A 16,110-nucleotide genomic window follows, 5' to 3' on the forward strand; every position below is an offset into this window, starting at 1 on the left:
ACGGCATTGGCGTCTGCAAAGTTGTTTCCTCTTCCTAAGATTATTATCATGGCAACAGGAAAGCTGCTGCCTAGTGTATCACTAACTACACAAAGCTAATAAGAGTGTAAAGTTTAGTAAAAATTATCTTTTTAATTCCATGTGAAATTTGTGCCATACCAAAGCATTTGGGTTAAATGTATTCGTCTTGTCTCATTATCATTGTGACAAAATAATTCATAAAAAGAAAACGATATTGTAACAAACCGTGTGCTATTTTCTCGATGAAGTTTACGAAGGGGGGTGTAATGTAGGTGTTACACTGTCGCCAAGAACGTTCTTTTCAAGATATATTGTAATTTCTACCCTAGATTGCTAATAATTGCATTTGAAAAAAAAAAAGGGGTTGTAACATTGGCGGTGAAATGTGCTTTTTTGTATTTTTTACGCTACATAATATAATAATGTAAGACTTAGAGTAAGTAGCGTCTGTTAGTAATGTAAAGTGTCAAAAAGAGAAATATTTTAAGTAGCGTAACGTAGTAAGTAACAACATAAGTGACGCAACTCAATCAGTAATATAACTAACGTATCATCATTAATAGTCTTGTAAGTAAGGTAGCATAATCATTGGCAATGGTCAATGAGTATTGTATCGCAGATTGCATTAGTATTGTATTGTCCGCTTTCTAAATATTGTTTTATAAATAAGAATTTTAAAAAAAGTCATACAAAATTAAGTTCCTAGAACCCCGATCACATGAAAAGATAACGTCCAATACACCATCTATACATCCACGTTCCTCAAACACGGTTGGTTGCCAGTAGCTCGTGTCAGTCCCGTGACTTCATGCGTCGGAAGAACAACACTGTTTCTAACTGCATTGTGGGAACTTCCACGCCGATGGCGAGAATGAAAGCTGCTCCATACGACATGACTATCACAGCAACATAATAAAATGCCTGAAAATAAAAAGTTTACGATTAGCTGACGCTAAGCTATTTTGGACGAAATTTTGATTGCGTTTTGGTTTTAAATCTTGTATGTTTTTAACCAAAAGAAATGCATAAAGTGAATGGTATTCGTTTCAGCTAGAAACGACTTGAATGGTGGCTCTCAAGAAGTATGTCTTATCATTATCTGTAGGGCTCTGCCCGTGCTTTCATTGAAAAACGTTACAAAATCTCTACCTAAAAGCTGTTAATCGAAAAAATCCCTTCCACGCTGTAAGAAGCGAGCTGAGAAAAGAAAGAGCGGCGCTCATATTATAAAGTGGTTATTGAACAAGTTAGGTCCGGCCAGACGGGACATCATTTGGCTCGAGGTCAAGATGTGCGGATCTAGCGCCATCAGCGAAATGTTTCCTCGCTCGGCCCAACATTACTCGGACAATATATTCCCGCTTTAAAAAGCCCCCATTTTGGACAGCTGGGAATAAAATTATTTCAAGGTTTCATTCTGATATAATTAAGGCATGCAGTTGAACAGGTCTTACGAAATTTTTATCGCTGTACTCCGTGGTGTGTTGGAAAGACCCAAAGTAAACGATGAGAACGATTGGATGAAGAAGGTACGCACTGTAAGTCAAGCGGCTTAGGGGAATCCAGAACGATGCTGACAGAAACTTGTTCACCAAACCTACATATGAAAATTAAATGATCAAATGAGTCAGTCCTTCCCCCCGTTCGTCAGTTGATCAGTTAGTCAGTCAATCACCTACCACTTAATATGTTTTTTTATCCAACAGAAAACGTTTTGAGAAAAACAACTTTATTTCTCTATTTGTTTGATAAGTAGAAATCACTTTATATTTCTCTTTAAGTTTCATCTTTATCGTATTTCTCTAGGTGGTATGGCCATGACTTGATGTAGGTAACGTGAACGATACCAACTAACATTTACGGATACAAATTATTAATAGAAAGAATGATGAATATATTTCGACCCCTTTCAATGACAAAACTCACGAGTTTGCTCTACCAACTGTTTCTCAGTACCGTGACTTCCTTCTGATTCTCTCCACTCGTTTACTCGGTTCCAGACCCTTCATATATTCTCAAATTCATTTGATTATCACTAAAGTGACTTAAACAGCGCTACATTTTTGATGACTGGAAAACATGTGAGACACTTACTTCCATAACCCTTGTTACACGCATAGATAACCCAAGCGAGGGCCAGACCCCAAACAAAGCGACTGAAGGTGCCGTAAATGATATTCTCAGCCTTGTTGAAAGGCCGGCCGTCTTCTTTGTAAGATGTATACACACCGTATACAGCTGAAACACCCAGTGCAATACTGAGAAACCAACCAACAAGGCACTCTACCTGTCTTGGAATCTTGCTCTGAAAGACATGAAAAAACAACATGGGATAATTTGAAAGCAGCAGTTAAATCCTTTTTTAATTTTACGAGATTTTAGTGTCGAAACTAACCGGAACTGCTTAAGTTTTCTCATATTTCGCTGTTATTGGTCCAAAGAACTCGCGTCACTTTCTCAACCAATCAGATCAAAAATGAAAACCAATGGCAATTTTGTTACTCGCATGTTCCCGCGCTTCAAGCAGTTTGCTTGTTTTTACGTGAAGTTCTTATTGGCTCCTTCTGAAGCTCTCCTTTCTTCTGATTGGCTATTGTGATTACTTTGGTTCTAATTCAACGTTAGCCAATCGAAATGCGCTATATATGGTTCTGATAAATACAAAGGGAAAGTTCAGTCTTCTATCAGGTTTTTGTTATAGCTAGTGTTTTAGGATAGCTCTTTACACCTTTTGCGTTGTCACCTACAATGTAATTTCCTTCTCGACCCCGGCTACTTACCAACGGGATTTTCCCGGATTCTTTTTTTCAATACGAATCAGGTAGCCCAGGGCAATGCCCACGAGGTAAGGTGCGATCCGGCAATACGGCTTTACATAAACAAGGTCAGTATAGCTACCTCTGCCTGACTTCTTTTCAAACCTAATAAGAATACCATAACAAATTTGTTAAACTATTTGCAACGTGACTGGAGAAGTCGAACAAAACTTACAGTTGCGCTGCCACGACAAGAAATGAGCTCTTTTGATAATCAGGGACGTAACACGAAGGCGTGTGCGTGTGCGTGAAAGTGTGGGTAACCTCTACAGTTGTATTTCTGCCTCATCTTGTAAGGTGAGCGAGTAAGTAAGGGCAAGACATCCGGGTATCTTGCTGCCACACCAGAACAAAGTACTTTTCATCATCAGGAAAGTAACATGGAGGTGCATGCTTTAAAACGGAGTAACATCGTCGAGGATATTTGGGGCTGGTGAGTAAAGAAAGTCGTCTGCGAGATTAATTGGAATTTTCTAGTTTTCTTCAGTGAAACAGCAGGGAAACTGCTAGCAGAAACAACTTCCTCAGGAATGTTCACTACTTCTTATCTACCTATGAGCAAAAATGAGAAAAATCCCATGGTTCAACTATAGCTAGCTCTTGCTTCTTCAGCTTCCCGAGCTTCGAGAGAGAAAACTCAATTAGGGGAAACTCCCCGTAGTATTTAAACAATGAACGCTCAACTAAAAAAGAGAACGCGTACTTTCGAACAAACTTCGGGACTGAATTTTAATGGATAATGCAGACGTCTCAACACTTCGCGGTCATTTCAAATGTTTCAGCAACATTTGTATTGTCAAATGTTCTGATAGGGAAATTTTACTATTACCGAACAAACTTCCATCCTTTTCCTTAGGTTTTTACACACCAAATTTGTACCTAAACGAAACAAATTTACAGTGGTTATCAGTGGTTGTCTTACCCTTGTTGAATCTCACCAGATTCAAGTACATCCGTGTTGTAAACTCCAATGATCACAGCAGTGACCACTAAACTTGCTTGCAGAAGACTACCCAAGCCTATGGCAAGCCCTCGGAACTGAAATCTGACGACATGATTAGAAATATTACAAGCTACATTAACTGAAAATGCCAAATATTACCTTTTATCTACACTTCCAATATTAAAGACAAATCTATATATACTAAAATAAAATTGAATCAAATTCACCTGTAAATGATGTAGATCAAAATTGGACTTATCACATAAAACTGCATGTCGTTAGCAAGGTACCACGACCAACCCAGACACTATGGAATGAAATAATCACCGTCAAACACTGCTTAGAGATATCTTCACAATTAAAACTGTCATGATGGAACAGGTATATGAAAATAAATTAAAGAGCCTCGCTTTGTTTGTTTAACCAGGTTGACAAAGAGTCTTAAAATTCCATGCATTACTTAAGTTGAAGTTTAAAAGCTGGCAATTTTTTGTTCATCTTCAAATGAGTTCCACTAGAATGATGGTAGAACTCTGGTTTGTACACCTAGTCGATTATTTAAGGGTGGAACCTGGGTAACTAGTTCAAGTGGTTAAATTCTGCATGGGAGTAGTAAAGCTAGCTGCAACTAAGCAGTCCGGATACGATCTCTAGCCAGGTCACTGTATTGTGTTCTTTGGCAAGACATTTTACTTTCACTGAATCCCTTCCCGCCAGGAATAAAATGGCCATTGATGAACTATCTGGAAAAACTGACAAAAATGCTATGGGCATCACATACAATGGAAAGGCATCCATCAAGGTGGAGTAATGCTACTTGTGGCTTTATGCGGGCACCCACATTCAAAAAACCTCATGTAACTAAAAACGAAGTAACCTTGAGGCCTACTTTATTTTCCCCCCGCCAGGATAATTTTTACAGTATACATTCAGAAGGCCAGCTTGAGCTAGAGACCATAATGACGAAACTTCTCATTGCATAATTTGTTCGTACATTTCATTTGCAACGCACTTCTACCCACCTCCTTAACTAAGGTTTTAGGATAGAAATTGTTGATGTACAAAAGATTTGTCCACCAGTAATCATGACACGGTGTTTGTTTTTGGTTCCCATACCAAAGTGGTCCCTCGCCAAGAAATGGAGTGAGATTGGCATAAAACAAAATGACGAACATGTAAGCCGGGGTTAACCTGCAAGGTGGAAGAAATTTATTGGAAGTAGTTTCATCTTAAATTTAAATAAAATAACCCTATTTGATGGGTCACCATTTTCTTTTAGGTATGGGGCTCTTCTAAAGTGCTTCGTGCACACGCTGGGTAAAAGCTGCGCATTCATTGATACAATGATTCAAATTGCTAGTTTCAGTGAAAAGGAAAGGTTGAGAAAATCTTAGAAATTGATAAGGCAATTAACACCATGTACCGTCGATGTTAAAAAAACACTCGTTGAATGAGCAGGCAATGATCAGGCTATGGCGGGGTTCCAGCATGAACCATTTAAGTCGTTCAGTTGTCCAGTCGATTTTTTTTTTCAGTTCAATACTTTCCTGAATTATTTTCCTGACTCCTTTCTGTTATCCAACCATTTGTTCTGTCAAACGCATCGAGGCTTTAATCAAAACGCAACGAACGCAGTTCACACGAAAGCCTTAAACCTTTCGTGTTCGTTACATGCCAGGTAGGCCAAGCAAGTCGCGTGGATAATTTTTTGACTGTCTTTCATAATTGAACTTTTGAGCAAAGGCTAGCATAAAGATGCTTTTTATCGCAAACTTTTGTTTTGGTGACCAAAATTCGAAGTAGCGCTCTTTGTTCTAATTGAAGGTTCATTTCTAATGAATATTTACATTACCTCCAAAATCGGTGAAAATAAAATTGAAATAATGGCAATCTCCCCTCATTCTTGTCCATGCGTCGAAAGGAAACGTAAGCCACGAGCACCCCACTGCAAACAGAACAATTTAACACTCTAGACCTTTCAAATAGAAGATGTGGGCCCTCACAATTTTTCCTGAACCACGCCTAAATACGATCTTTCCTTTGCATTGCAATACAACATTTACACGAAAACATCTACTTAAGATCACGTTCGAGTGATTAAACGGGGACCAATACTATACATCATGTGTTCCAGTGATACCCGTTCTTGAAAAGGGGTGAAGGGGAGGGGTAATACCAATTCCAAGTTTTCGCAGACATAGCGAACACTCTTTCAAAAATAAAGGGGTAGGTTTCTAAAGAAACTGTGGTGCTGCGTCGGTGGGAGAGTATAGCAGGTAATTTAGTGTTAACAACTAAGTTTAAAACGTAAATTAGCCACCGTAAAGGGTAAAAAAGCTGACCTTTCGAGCGTTAGCCCTTCGTTAGAGCAATTCTCCTGTACTTCCTGCGAATTTCACAGTTCCTCCGATCGCTCTGACGAAGGGCTAACGCTCGAAACGTCAGCTTTTTCACCCTTTACGGTGGCTAATTTACGTTTTCAACTCAGTTGTTAACACTAAATTACTCTTTCAAAAAGAGTGGGATGTTCTAACCCAAGGATTTTAGGCACGGCTGTAAGCCACATTCTTTCCACAAAAATTTAGAATGGAAATCTGGGAGATTATAGGTCCTAGATGAACATTTCAGCATAAATAAACAATAACCCGTTAAATTGATTACTAGAAATTGGAGAGACACCTCATACGAATATGTGTCTGAGTGACATTTGTTTAGTATTGTATGATATTTCAACCTTTGTAAAAAGGTGGCCTTTTTGCAGTCTTGTTACAAATCTGTGATTAACCCTTGTCAGTTAGTTTTAATAACATTAAACATTGAAAAAATTGACATATGGTACTGTGGTTCAAATCATAATTTAAACTTGTGAGCTGCTCTGAGAAAACTATCATCAGTACACAATAACAGGCGGCTGCAATATTCTGCAGAGGCTTGTAAATGAACTAATACTCAATTATTTTTGTCTCAAATTTGTCTTATCAAATCATGAAAGACATTTATTTGTGAATTTACATGTCCTGACTGCATGTGACCACTAAGGGAGAGATTTCATATTACATTTCGTTATGGTATGGATAGAGATTTTGTCTTACCTCAGAACGAAAAAACTGTCAACAGAGAAGAAAGCATTATTTACAGCTTGGAAGGAAAACCTGTGAGAAATGTTGAATGCTAGGGCCAAATCATCTGCAAAGTAATAAAAAACATATACAATGAAAGCTGTTCCAAACTTGCTGGAATTTTGTGGCATTTGTCTTTACGTACAACCTCATCCAAAATGGCAGCCATTGGAAGTAGCTACATGGTCTACAGTCTGTATATAGTACGTACTGAGAATTTCAAGTCAATACAACTCTTATATGAGAAATTTCAGTGCCAAATTGTTTATGTTTACTAGCTTCTTATAATTTCCAGTAGCTAACCTACATGTAGCTTTACAAAACGTCTGTTACTTTTTCAAATTTTACATTTATTTTACATTTTGTTGCAAAAACAACAGACAGCCAAAGGACATTTACTGAGATATATGCAGTTGCAAGGAGCGTAAGTTGTTTCATATGTTTATATTTTTAACCAAAATTATTTCTTAGCTACATATGGGTTAATACTGACAGCTTTTTTCCTTGTTTTACAAACTGATCCATTTTTGTGGGATTAATTATGCAATTATCACTATCACTACCAATGTCACTACAGCTCTCAGTGTAATTACCAATTGAAAATCATTATAGTGAGAGAGTTGAAATTTGACTCACTTAGTGTTCTGTAAATTATAAGCCATAGGTAGGTGTGGCCCATTATGACCCACCACATGCTAAGTACTCGTATTCCATTGATGGCTGAAATAGTCCCAGCTGGCACAGAACAGTTCATTATCTTTGTAGTGTTCCGTATTATTGAGAAACAAACCAGGAAACTGACCACAAATCCTTTGAGAGACAGAAACACAAGCATGGTCAATCAATAGAAAAGTAATCTTTGGATGAATACCCTAAAATAAGTTTTTACTTACTCAGCTCTTTCACTACCCTTTCACTACCCAACATCTCATTTCTCCTTACTGTCAGTCATGCAATTCTTATGAAATCAATTTGAAGAATTTGACATTGGAACAACTTATAACCCCCTAAATGATCATTTTTTCTTTATTCACATCACTTTTCTGCATGATATCAAACTGATACTGTAAGGAGAAATTCTGACTTGGTCACATCAAAAGGTTAAACTACTCAGAAGATATAAGATTATAAGTAGTTGCATCTCTACCATAATTTCATTACACCAGGTGCTGGGAGTGGTTTGGCCTCAGCATAGTAGAGGATCGTATAATGAAACTCACAAAGTCGATTATATGTTGTTTATACCCACCTGAGAATTAGAGTTACTAATAAAAATAATACTTTCACAAGACATTGAATTTGCAGTGAAAAGGAGTCATGGAAAATTTATGCCACCAAATCATACTGCACCAATCATGCATATCATGATTCTTGTAAGCAATTAAAACTCATACACATATACTAAAAAAATGTTTTTAGTGATGCAAGTCTTTTTTCAACAACATTTCCCTTATCATGCAAACCGTATTTGATCTATTAAGCTTTTTGTTTGCATAAAGTTACTGTCTCTTTGCTGAGCATTTTTTTACAAGACACCTTGGCAACACATTTTTACCCATCTCTCACCAGTCTGTTTGAAAGATTAGAGGCTACTAAAGAGCCACTACTGGTGTGTACAACAAGTCTTTGCCTTTGAGAAAAGGTCCCCATTGTTTGGGTTGATATCTAACATTGGGTTTGGTCAACTGGCAAAGTAAAGCCAAGTTACTTTCAAAATGGTAGAACCTATCTTTGAAAATTAATGTTGGAATGTTTTTGAAGTTTACATGTTTGTCACTCATTGGAATTTGAAGCCAGCAGGTAAGTAAGAAGTATTTGTATGCAAAAATTTTTAATGGCTACCATAAAATTTATTATGTTTTTGGGTCAGACTTTGCCACTACATGTAGTTTGTGAATTTACCTCTATCTTCAATTTTTAAAGGTTGTCTAATCTGAATATTGGGAGTACTTGACCCAGGGCTAGATGAGCCATAAGAACTGAGTAATGGTGCTTCTTCTGCTTTCAGGTTGTGGGATAACCCATTGGGCAAGAATTCATCTTCATTTGAGCCACCAACTCTATCTCTGTTGTATTCTGTAGATGTGACCCAAAATTTCCACACCTGCTGCACCACAAACATGTCAACCAAAGTCCCCACCAAACACAAGGCTGCTATGATAACGCAGAGTACACTAATACAAGAAAGCAGCAGGATTACTGAATTAGCTTCATAAAGATCCAAGATCTGACTAAAAACAATTTTTACGATATCAACAACAAATACATTTAGAAATCAATACTACCAGCAAAAACTTCATTGAAAAATTCCTAGAAAAAGCCAGTGAACTATGATTCTCTCCCATTTGGATGATAAATTTTGAAATCAAACTTACTGCTGGCCATTACTTTGACATCTTTTTGAACTATTGTCTTGACATGAACAAGATAGGTCTTATAATAGCAAAATTTATCTTTAAAAACAAGTGTTTAAATGCGCAGAACTTACAGAGTTATTATGGCTCCAGTAGTCCACTTGGATTTGTGAGCACAGAATACACCATCCAAGGTGATGTTCCCTGTAGGGAAATTGGGCAGATGGGGCAGATATTGTGACACAACTAGAAAACAAAAAATAACAGTACATGAGAAGTGATACTATTTTCATTGATAAAAATGAAAACAAGGCAATTTGTATCCATGAAAATTGCCTCTGTATATGCAGGACACCCAGTACAAGCTGAGGACCCAAATCAAAAATTTTAGGAATGTTTTCTCCTTTGTGTGATGCAATAATCTGGTGTAGTAAACTTTTGTTTCCAGAGGGGTTAGCCAGGTTCAAAACTCTGACCTAGTGTTACATGTGAGTTGAGTTTGTTCCTGGTTCCAATTTTTTCTTGATTGGCTGTCCCTGGGTTCCAATTACTGATTCAAAATGGTTGCAGTAGATGAGGATACAGTAGTTGTCACAGTTAAAATCCACATTCATTAGATTAAGTTTGTTATCTCTATCTAAAAAAGGATAGTGAGAATTTTTTTTCTGTATCTCATCGTGTTTAATCCACATTAACTTATATTTCTATAGTTAAGTTTATAAAGATTAAAAAAAGCTGTCTTTGAAGGATGATTTTACTCTCTGGAACTGGAAGAGAGGGGTTTTTCTGCAATTTTTAGCCATGAGAGCAACAGTCAAAAGTAAAGTTGTCTGTTTATAATAGCTTTTAGTTCATGATTTAAAAGGTTTTCCAACATATTCCACAAGTGTATGTTTACCCAAAGTAAGGATATAGAACTAACCTTTGGTAATGATGCCAATACCCAAGGCAATATCCTCCTCAGTACAGGCAGATGGAACACAAAGGCCCCAGGAGACATACTATTAAACCAGAAACAGAACATCATATACTGCAGCCACTCAACACAATATAAAGTTCTTCTCATAGATACAACAGACTTCACTGAACAAAGAGTTGAGATTGAATTTCATGTATAGGTGAAATTCTACAACTTAATTTTCTCCTAGAGATTCTGCACTTTTTTTTCACATTGGCATCCTTAAAATTCTTTTGTTGCATATTACATTGATACTCTTGAGTCTTCCTTAGGTAGAAAAGATGGAGGGCATTGAAGATGGCAGGTATTATTGGAAGGCAAGAATATCCTATAACTGTTTTTCAGATGGGGTAATGATCGGTACTGAGAAAATGAGAAAACTCAAACTGACATAAAAGCTTTATCTTTGAGCAAACACCAAATTCTTGTGACTAATTTGCATTAAAAATGTGTAGCTGCTAGAGGGGATAGTTGGTAATCAGATCTTGGGAGTCTAACCCTTTAGCTCCCATGAGCAACCAAGCTAGAATATCTCCTTACAATGTCAATACAATGTCAAGCATACAAGAGATGAAAAAGGAGAAAGTTAGCACTAAGGGGAATATCAGTTGATCTAATACCAAATTCTCTAAACTAACATCATCAGAATTGTACAGTAGATAGTAAGAAAATTACTAATAGGATCCTGGGGGAGAGAGAGTTGTGGGTTAGTGGACCCACACTACAATCAGAACAGATTTTTTCCATACTACATGTAACCCAGCCATAAAAATCAAGAGTTAGCTGGTAAGAGAAATGATATTTTTCATTAATTCATTATCTATAGCACAAACAAGTTGTTTGTTTACCGGGATTTTTGTAATATTTCCTCCAGAATTTATTGTGAAAGTGACACTTGGGGCTAGGCAGTAGTGTGCTCCAGGAATAGTTTTGCATCTTGCATAAGACCCAAGCCATACCAGGTTACCCAGGGTAAGACCACTGTTTGGTCTCCCCGTTGCATCAATATCTGACAATGAAGAATAAATATCAGGCATACTGTACCAGGTATTATAATTCACCCATTAATCTTTGCTTGATAGTACTGGCTAATTTACATCCCATTTTGCTTTCACACATGCATTTTTCACGTATTGGCATTTTTAATGTATTTGCATTTTTAACATAACAACCCCCACTTCTGTCAATATTTGTCCTCTGATTATTTCTCTAGAAAAGAGAAAAAGCCAGCAGAAAAATACTAGTGTAAAAAAGTCACCTTTCCACCTACCAGCCACCTGAATAGGTTTATAACTGGCTTTTAGAATTGATGTTTGTGTTGCCTAGTTTCCTAGTTTCTTGGAAGTACTAACTTGTGAACAAAATATGATAGGGTACTGATTCTGGACCATACAAGTAGGCTTAACAGCCCTGCCACTACCAGGAGTGGCCAAAAGGGAATTTCTCCATATATTTGCAATAAATTGTCATACAGGAAGACAACGAGAAGAAAGTACATGTAAACTATCAACTCGGAGGATAGTGTTCGATTTGACACCGTATTCTCTGAGTTGGAATTACAAGAAATATATGGCAATTGGTGGGTAGGATTTCATATCATAAGCGGGGATTAAACTGGACAAACCATGATCGTATGCCAGCTCCAAGGTCACTATGCTGTGTTTTTGTTTTAGTTAAATATCGCGGGATTCCGAAGACTCGCTTTTTCCGCCGGAAGCTTCGAAAAGTCTTCAAAGACTCCAAACTGTGTCGGAAAAAACGCTACAAAGCTCAATCCACTCAGTAAAACGATACCAAAGAGTTTCCCATATTAGAGTTACGAAATAAGTCATTGTTACTTACTAAGCTCTCTTTCAAATACGTTTGCAACGATCTTAAATTTACTCTGGCAGAGTACCTTTCAGCTTTCTTGATGAATGCGATCTTCCCAATATCTTACGTGTGTAGAAAATGGCAAAACATTTTATCACTTACATTTTCCAATCAACCCTTGCTTGCGGATACCAGATAAGGCTTTCTGACATGCTGGAGAGATTTTGGGAAGTACGGTGGCGTCCGTGCCAGCATTCAGCGATGATGAGTAGTGCTTCGTATTCGAATACAATCCGCTCAGTTCACGAACCGTACTCGCTCGCAAAGAGCGCGTTGAATCTAATTGTAAAAGGAGACAGAGCCCAAGAATAAAATACTGCGCCATTCTCATTTCCTTAATCGGCTGTAATGTACTGGAGAAGTGTTACAACAGGTTATGTCATGCTCAAGTTTAATTTCCAGTAGGGTACGGTGAGCTGGCAGATTTGAGCAATACCTTTGATTCTACATCCAATCCAAAAGAGATATCAATTTTTTGCAAAAAGACTGAAAATTTTAAGAATGCTTAAAATAAATGTGAAATTTAATTGATTTTTTTTCAACACATATCTGTTAAAACTATATATAATTTGACAACCTCTCCTACCCCTCCCCTATAAAGCTTCATAGTACTCTTTGTGGTACTCAGTCCTTCTCCGATGAAGAGGATGACTAAGCATTTGTTTACTTTTAGGCCTCAGGGAACAGCGTATGCACGTGAGTTAAGGAAAATTTCAGATATGCGCAGAGTAGACCCTCTCTAGTGTTTACTTCTCTCCTTAACACTCTAAAGACTTTACTGTTGAATATCTTATCAAAACACGAAGTCTCTGGTAGTTTGACACATAAACCGGGAAGACTGCGAGGAAGTTGAAGATTCTACCGTTTTATTTTTTCCTTTTCGTCGACTAAGTGGTAGAAATTCTAATTTTTCGTACTGTTTTGTCGTTCGTTGCGCGTGGTGAAATATATTGACTGATGTAATGTACTCAGAGCAGTTCGAAAGTACAGCAAGCTCACAATTCACGAGGTAAGAATATAAATTAAGTTATCTTGTCACCCCTATCTTGGGGTGTGTTGGTGATAGAGGGTCAATTAGCCTACTTTCAATATCGCCCACTCGAGATCGAGAGTGAACTCCGGTTTAATCGTCAACAGGAACCAAGAACAATTTATCAATCATTTCTCAGGTACTCGTTGGTACTTACAACGGATTACGGAGATGATGTTTGACTGGTATCGATTGTCAAATTAATGCTCATTTCTTTTGGGCGCTTTGAATGTAGAGGATTGACCAATACACTGATTCTTTTTTGACCACACTGCATATTCAATAATTAGTATAGGTATAGGTAAAGGTAAAGGTAGGTTGTTGAAGTGGACATTACAAGTTGCCTGTATATGTGAGAAAAATTCCATTGATGTAGATTTATTTAATAGTAGAAGAAAAACGTTTAAAGGGGAGAGAGGATTCATTACAGATCAGAATGGTATTACTTATCTTTTACACAGAATAAGGAAAGACAGGATAATAAACTTGGCACATTTTTAACAGATCCAGTGTTCCACTCTAATTTATTACTGTTAATCATTGTACACTAAATATATGTAATATAGCATTGGCTACATCACTTTGCTTTGCCCTTCCTGTGCAAAATTTATGCTTATTGTACAAGAACACTTATTCATAAGACATGTTCTTATCACATCAAAAGTTACATACTGCTAGTGATATGTTAAGTTATACATGTGCAACAGTATAATGATATAATCTACATTTAGTTAAATATTACATTTATTATGTTCTTAAACTTCTGAAATTAAGTGACAGCAATTCAGTGTTAGTTCAATATTCTATAAAGCTACAGTCGTACATAACAATTTAAAATCAGATACATTACAGCTTTGTATACCTACTGTTCATTTTGAATTTAATATTCAATTCATTTAATTCAAGATCCAATACAACATGATTGTACATGCATGTCTCAACTTTGGCACCTTGCACTTTACTTTACCCTGTAAAACCAGTTGCAATATTGCAAACCAAAAAGCTAACATGCTTCATGTACATATACTAAGATATTAAGCTTTTTTCACTTTACTAACATGGCATATACAATGTGCTTTTACCAGGTTAGTTCTAACATGTTGTGTTGAAACATTAATCAATTATTAGATGTGTCTCTGTGTGTAAAAACACATACACGCTGAGATATATTTATTTCATGCAGTGTGGGTCGGTGAAATCAATTCTTATATGTAAAAATCTGAAACATTTAAAAATTACTGAGCCACCCCTCATGACTACTCTATTCTTCATGTGCAGGCAAAGGTGTAACATGTACAGACATGTGGGACATGGAAAGATGAGTAGTTAGAGGCTGAAAGACATTTGTAAGATTTTGTAGACACAACTTGCATTCTCTTGGTAGATCATAAATTGGTAGCTCCTCCCCATAGTTCCACACCTTTAGTGCCCCTAGCTGCATGAATCTTGGAACTTGTCCATCAGGTGTACTGGTAACTTCCTCAATTACTGTTGGGTTGAATGACCTCTGTCCCTCCAGCGCAGATGTTCCCTTGGCGGAAGCCTTCCAGTGAAGTTTAAGTTTGCGACTATCTGCTTTTAGTGACTTAATCATTTCTGGTAAGTTATTGTTTACTTTCTTTTCTACCCAAGCTTTAGGGTAAACATCATTTGCTGTAAGTGGCCCATGTTTACAGTTTTCTCTAATCTTGTTTAAGTTCTTTCTTGCCTCTTGCAAAATGTCTGTGGTGAGCATTTGGGTATATTCTTTCATTCTTTCATTCTTTCTTCATGAACTTCACTTGCCGCTTTTGTGGTCCTGGTGTTGGTTTTTCCACTATGCAGAATGTCTTTAACAAATGTGATTGTGGCCTGTTTTGATAACTCTGACTTGTTATCATTAAGGTGCAATTGAGAAAGGTTGAACTGTCTTTCAGCAAGAACATTGTTAAGTGGAAGACTGAAAATGTGCTTGGCATAGAACTCAAACAGGTTTGGAGTGGCTTCTTTACTTATGAGTGAGCTCTGTGGTGATGAGGCAATTTCTTTGATCTCATTGAGCAATTAATCCAACTCCATGTATATGAAAGGGATTGTTCACTGACTTTTCTTGTTGATTTTCAGATCTGACTGGAATTTCAAGAAGCTTTAAAACCAAAATGCCAGAAAGGACTTTGGTATCTCTGATCAGCTCCCATTCCAAACAACTTAGGAAAAGTTAACCACTCTGCTCCATGATCTTTGATTACTTTAATTGCTTCTTGTAACATTGGCCTCTGCACTTGTTTGTGAAAAAGGTTAATAGCTGCTGGGTCCTTCAGTGACATCTTCACCTGTTGTGATGTTAAAGGAAAATGTTCTGTAGGAGACATCAGCGTTTTGCTTAAAGTTTCATGGTGCTTTAGAACTGTTGCTGGCCATAACCTTGCTAGGTAACCACTGGAGAATCCAAGTTCTGCATCACTAGCCTGGGATGTATTCAGAGATGAGATGATAAACTTATCGAGGAATTCAAACAAAAACTTGATTTCAACTTGAATCATAGGACTGGAGCTCAGCTTAATGACATCTTGCCAAATAGTCTGGGGGCTATCTGATTTTGGCAATCTTTCAAGGAGACTCTCAGCGAGCTGTAAACAAGCTTTTCCATACTTAAGATACCACTGGAGAGTTTCATGACAATATGTCCACCTTGTGTCAATGAATGTCTGGGGAAGGGGTGGCTCTTTACTTAGAATACCAAGAGAGACATACATAACTTTGTATTGGCTTGGACACTCATGATGGAGCCAAGATATTTTATAGAGTAATTGTAAAACATGGGGGTTGCTCATGTCACCCTTGGCCCCAAACTCGGCCTGGCACATTCTTCTCAGCATAATGTTTAGTACATGTGGGAACCATCCTAAAAAAATATCTCTTTTTCAAAAATTCTGGCATTGTTAGCTAAAAGACCGTTTACTTTTCCCTTTTGGGTAGAGGCATTGTTCCCAACCAACCTCGAAACATTGGTAATAT

General features: G+C 37.2%; 1 protein-coding gene and 1 long non-coding RNA gene across 2 annotated transcripts in view; one reads left to right on the top strand and one right to left on the bottom strand.

Moving 5' to 3' along the window:
* Positions 1-107: 107 nt before the first annotated feature.
* Positions 108-12,441, bottom strand: LOC131787907 (nose resistant to fluoxetine protein 6-like). Its single transcript, XM_066163833.1, has 15 exons — positions 12,186-12,441; positions 11,060-11,220; positions 10,176-10,254; positions 9,388-9,499; positions 8,802-9,073; positions 7,536-7,709; positions 6,873-6,966; positions 5,633-5,725; positions 4,803-4,971; positions 4,008-4,087; positions 3,760-3,882; positions 2,802-2,942; positions 2,116-2,324; positions 1,476-1,618; positions 108-942 (listed from the first exon to the last, which is right to left on the bottom strand). The coding sequence occupies exons 1-15, from the start codon at positions 12,412-12,414 to the stop codon at positions 814-816; spliced, it is 2,208 nt and encodes a 735-aa protein (XP_066019930.1). The 5' UTR covers positions 12,415-12,441; the 3' UTR covers positions 108-813.
* Positions 12,442-12,774: 333 nt separating this feature from the next.
* The window catches only part of LOC131787909 (uncharacterized), a 4,469-nt gene continuing 1,133 nt past the window's right edge, over positions 12,775-16,110 (top strand). Inside the window, exons 1-3 of the long non-coding RNA XR_009340501.2 lie at positions 12,775-13,092; positions 14,392-14,712; positions 15,217-16,110. The exon at positions 15,217-16,110 is cut by the window's right edge and continues 1,133 nt beyond it. This is a non-coding gene — a long non-coding RNA (uncharacterized lncRNA). The remainder of the gene's footprint in view (positions 13,093-14,391; positions 14,713-15,216) is intronic.

The sequence above is a fragment of the Pocillopora verrucosa genome, chromosome 3, assembly GCF_036669915.1.
Source record: "Pocillopora verrucosa isolate sample1 chromosome 3, ASM3666991v2, whole genome shotgun sequence".
Lineage (NCBI taxonomy): Eukaryota > Metazoa > Cnidaria > Anthozoa > Scleractinia > Pocilloporidae > Pocillopora > Pocillopora verrucosa.

Bases quoted from the DNA above. Each gene is read 5' to 3' on its own strand.
- LOC131787907 (XM_066163833.1), bottom strand. From the start codon at position 12,414: ATGAGAATGGCGCAGTATTTTATTCTTGGGCTCTGTCTCCTTTTACAA. The intron at 4,088-4,802 runs GTGGGTAGAAGT...TTCATTCCATAG, and splicing joins CTAAAACCTTAGTTAAGGAG to TGTCTGGGTTGGTCGTGGTA. The intron at 1,619-2,115 runs GTAAGTGTCTCA...TTTCATATGTAG, and splicing joins GTGTAACAAGGGTTATGGAA to GTTTGGTGAACAAGTTTCTG.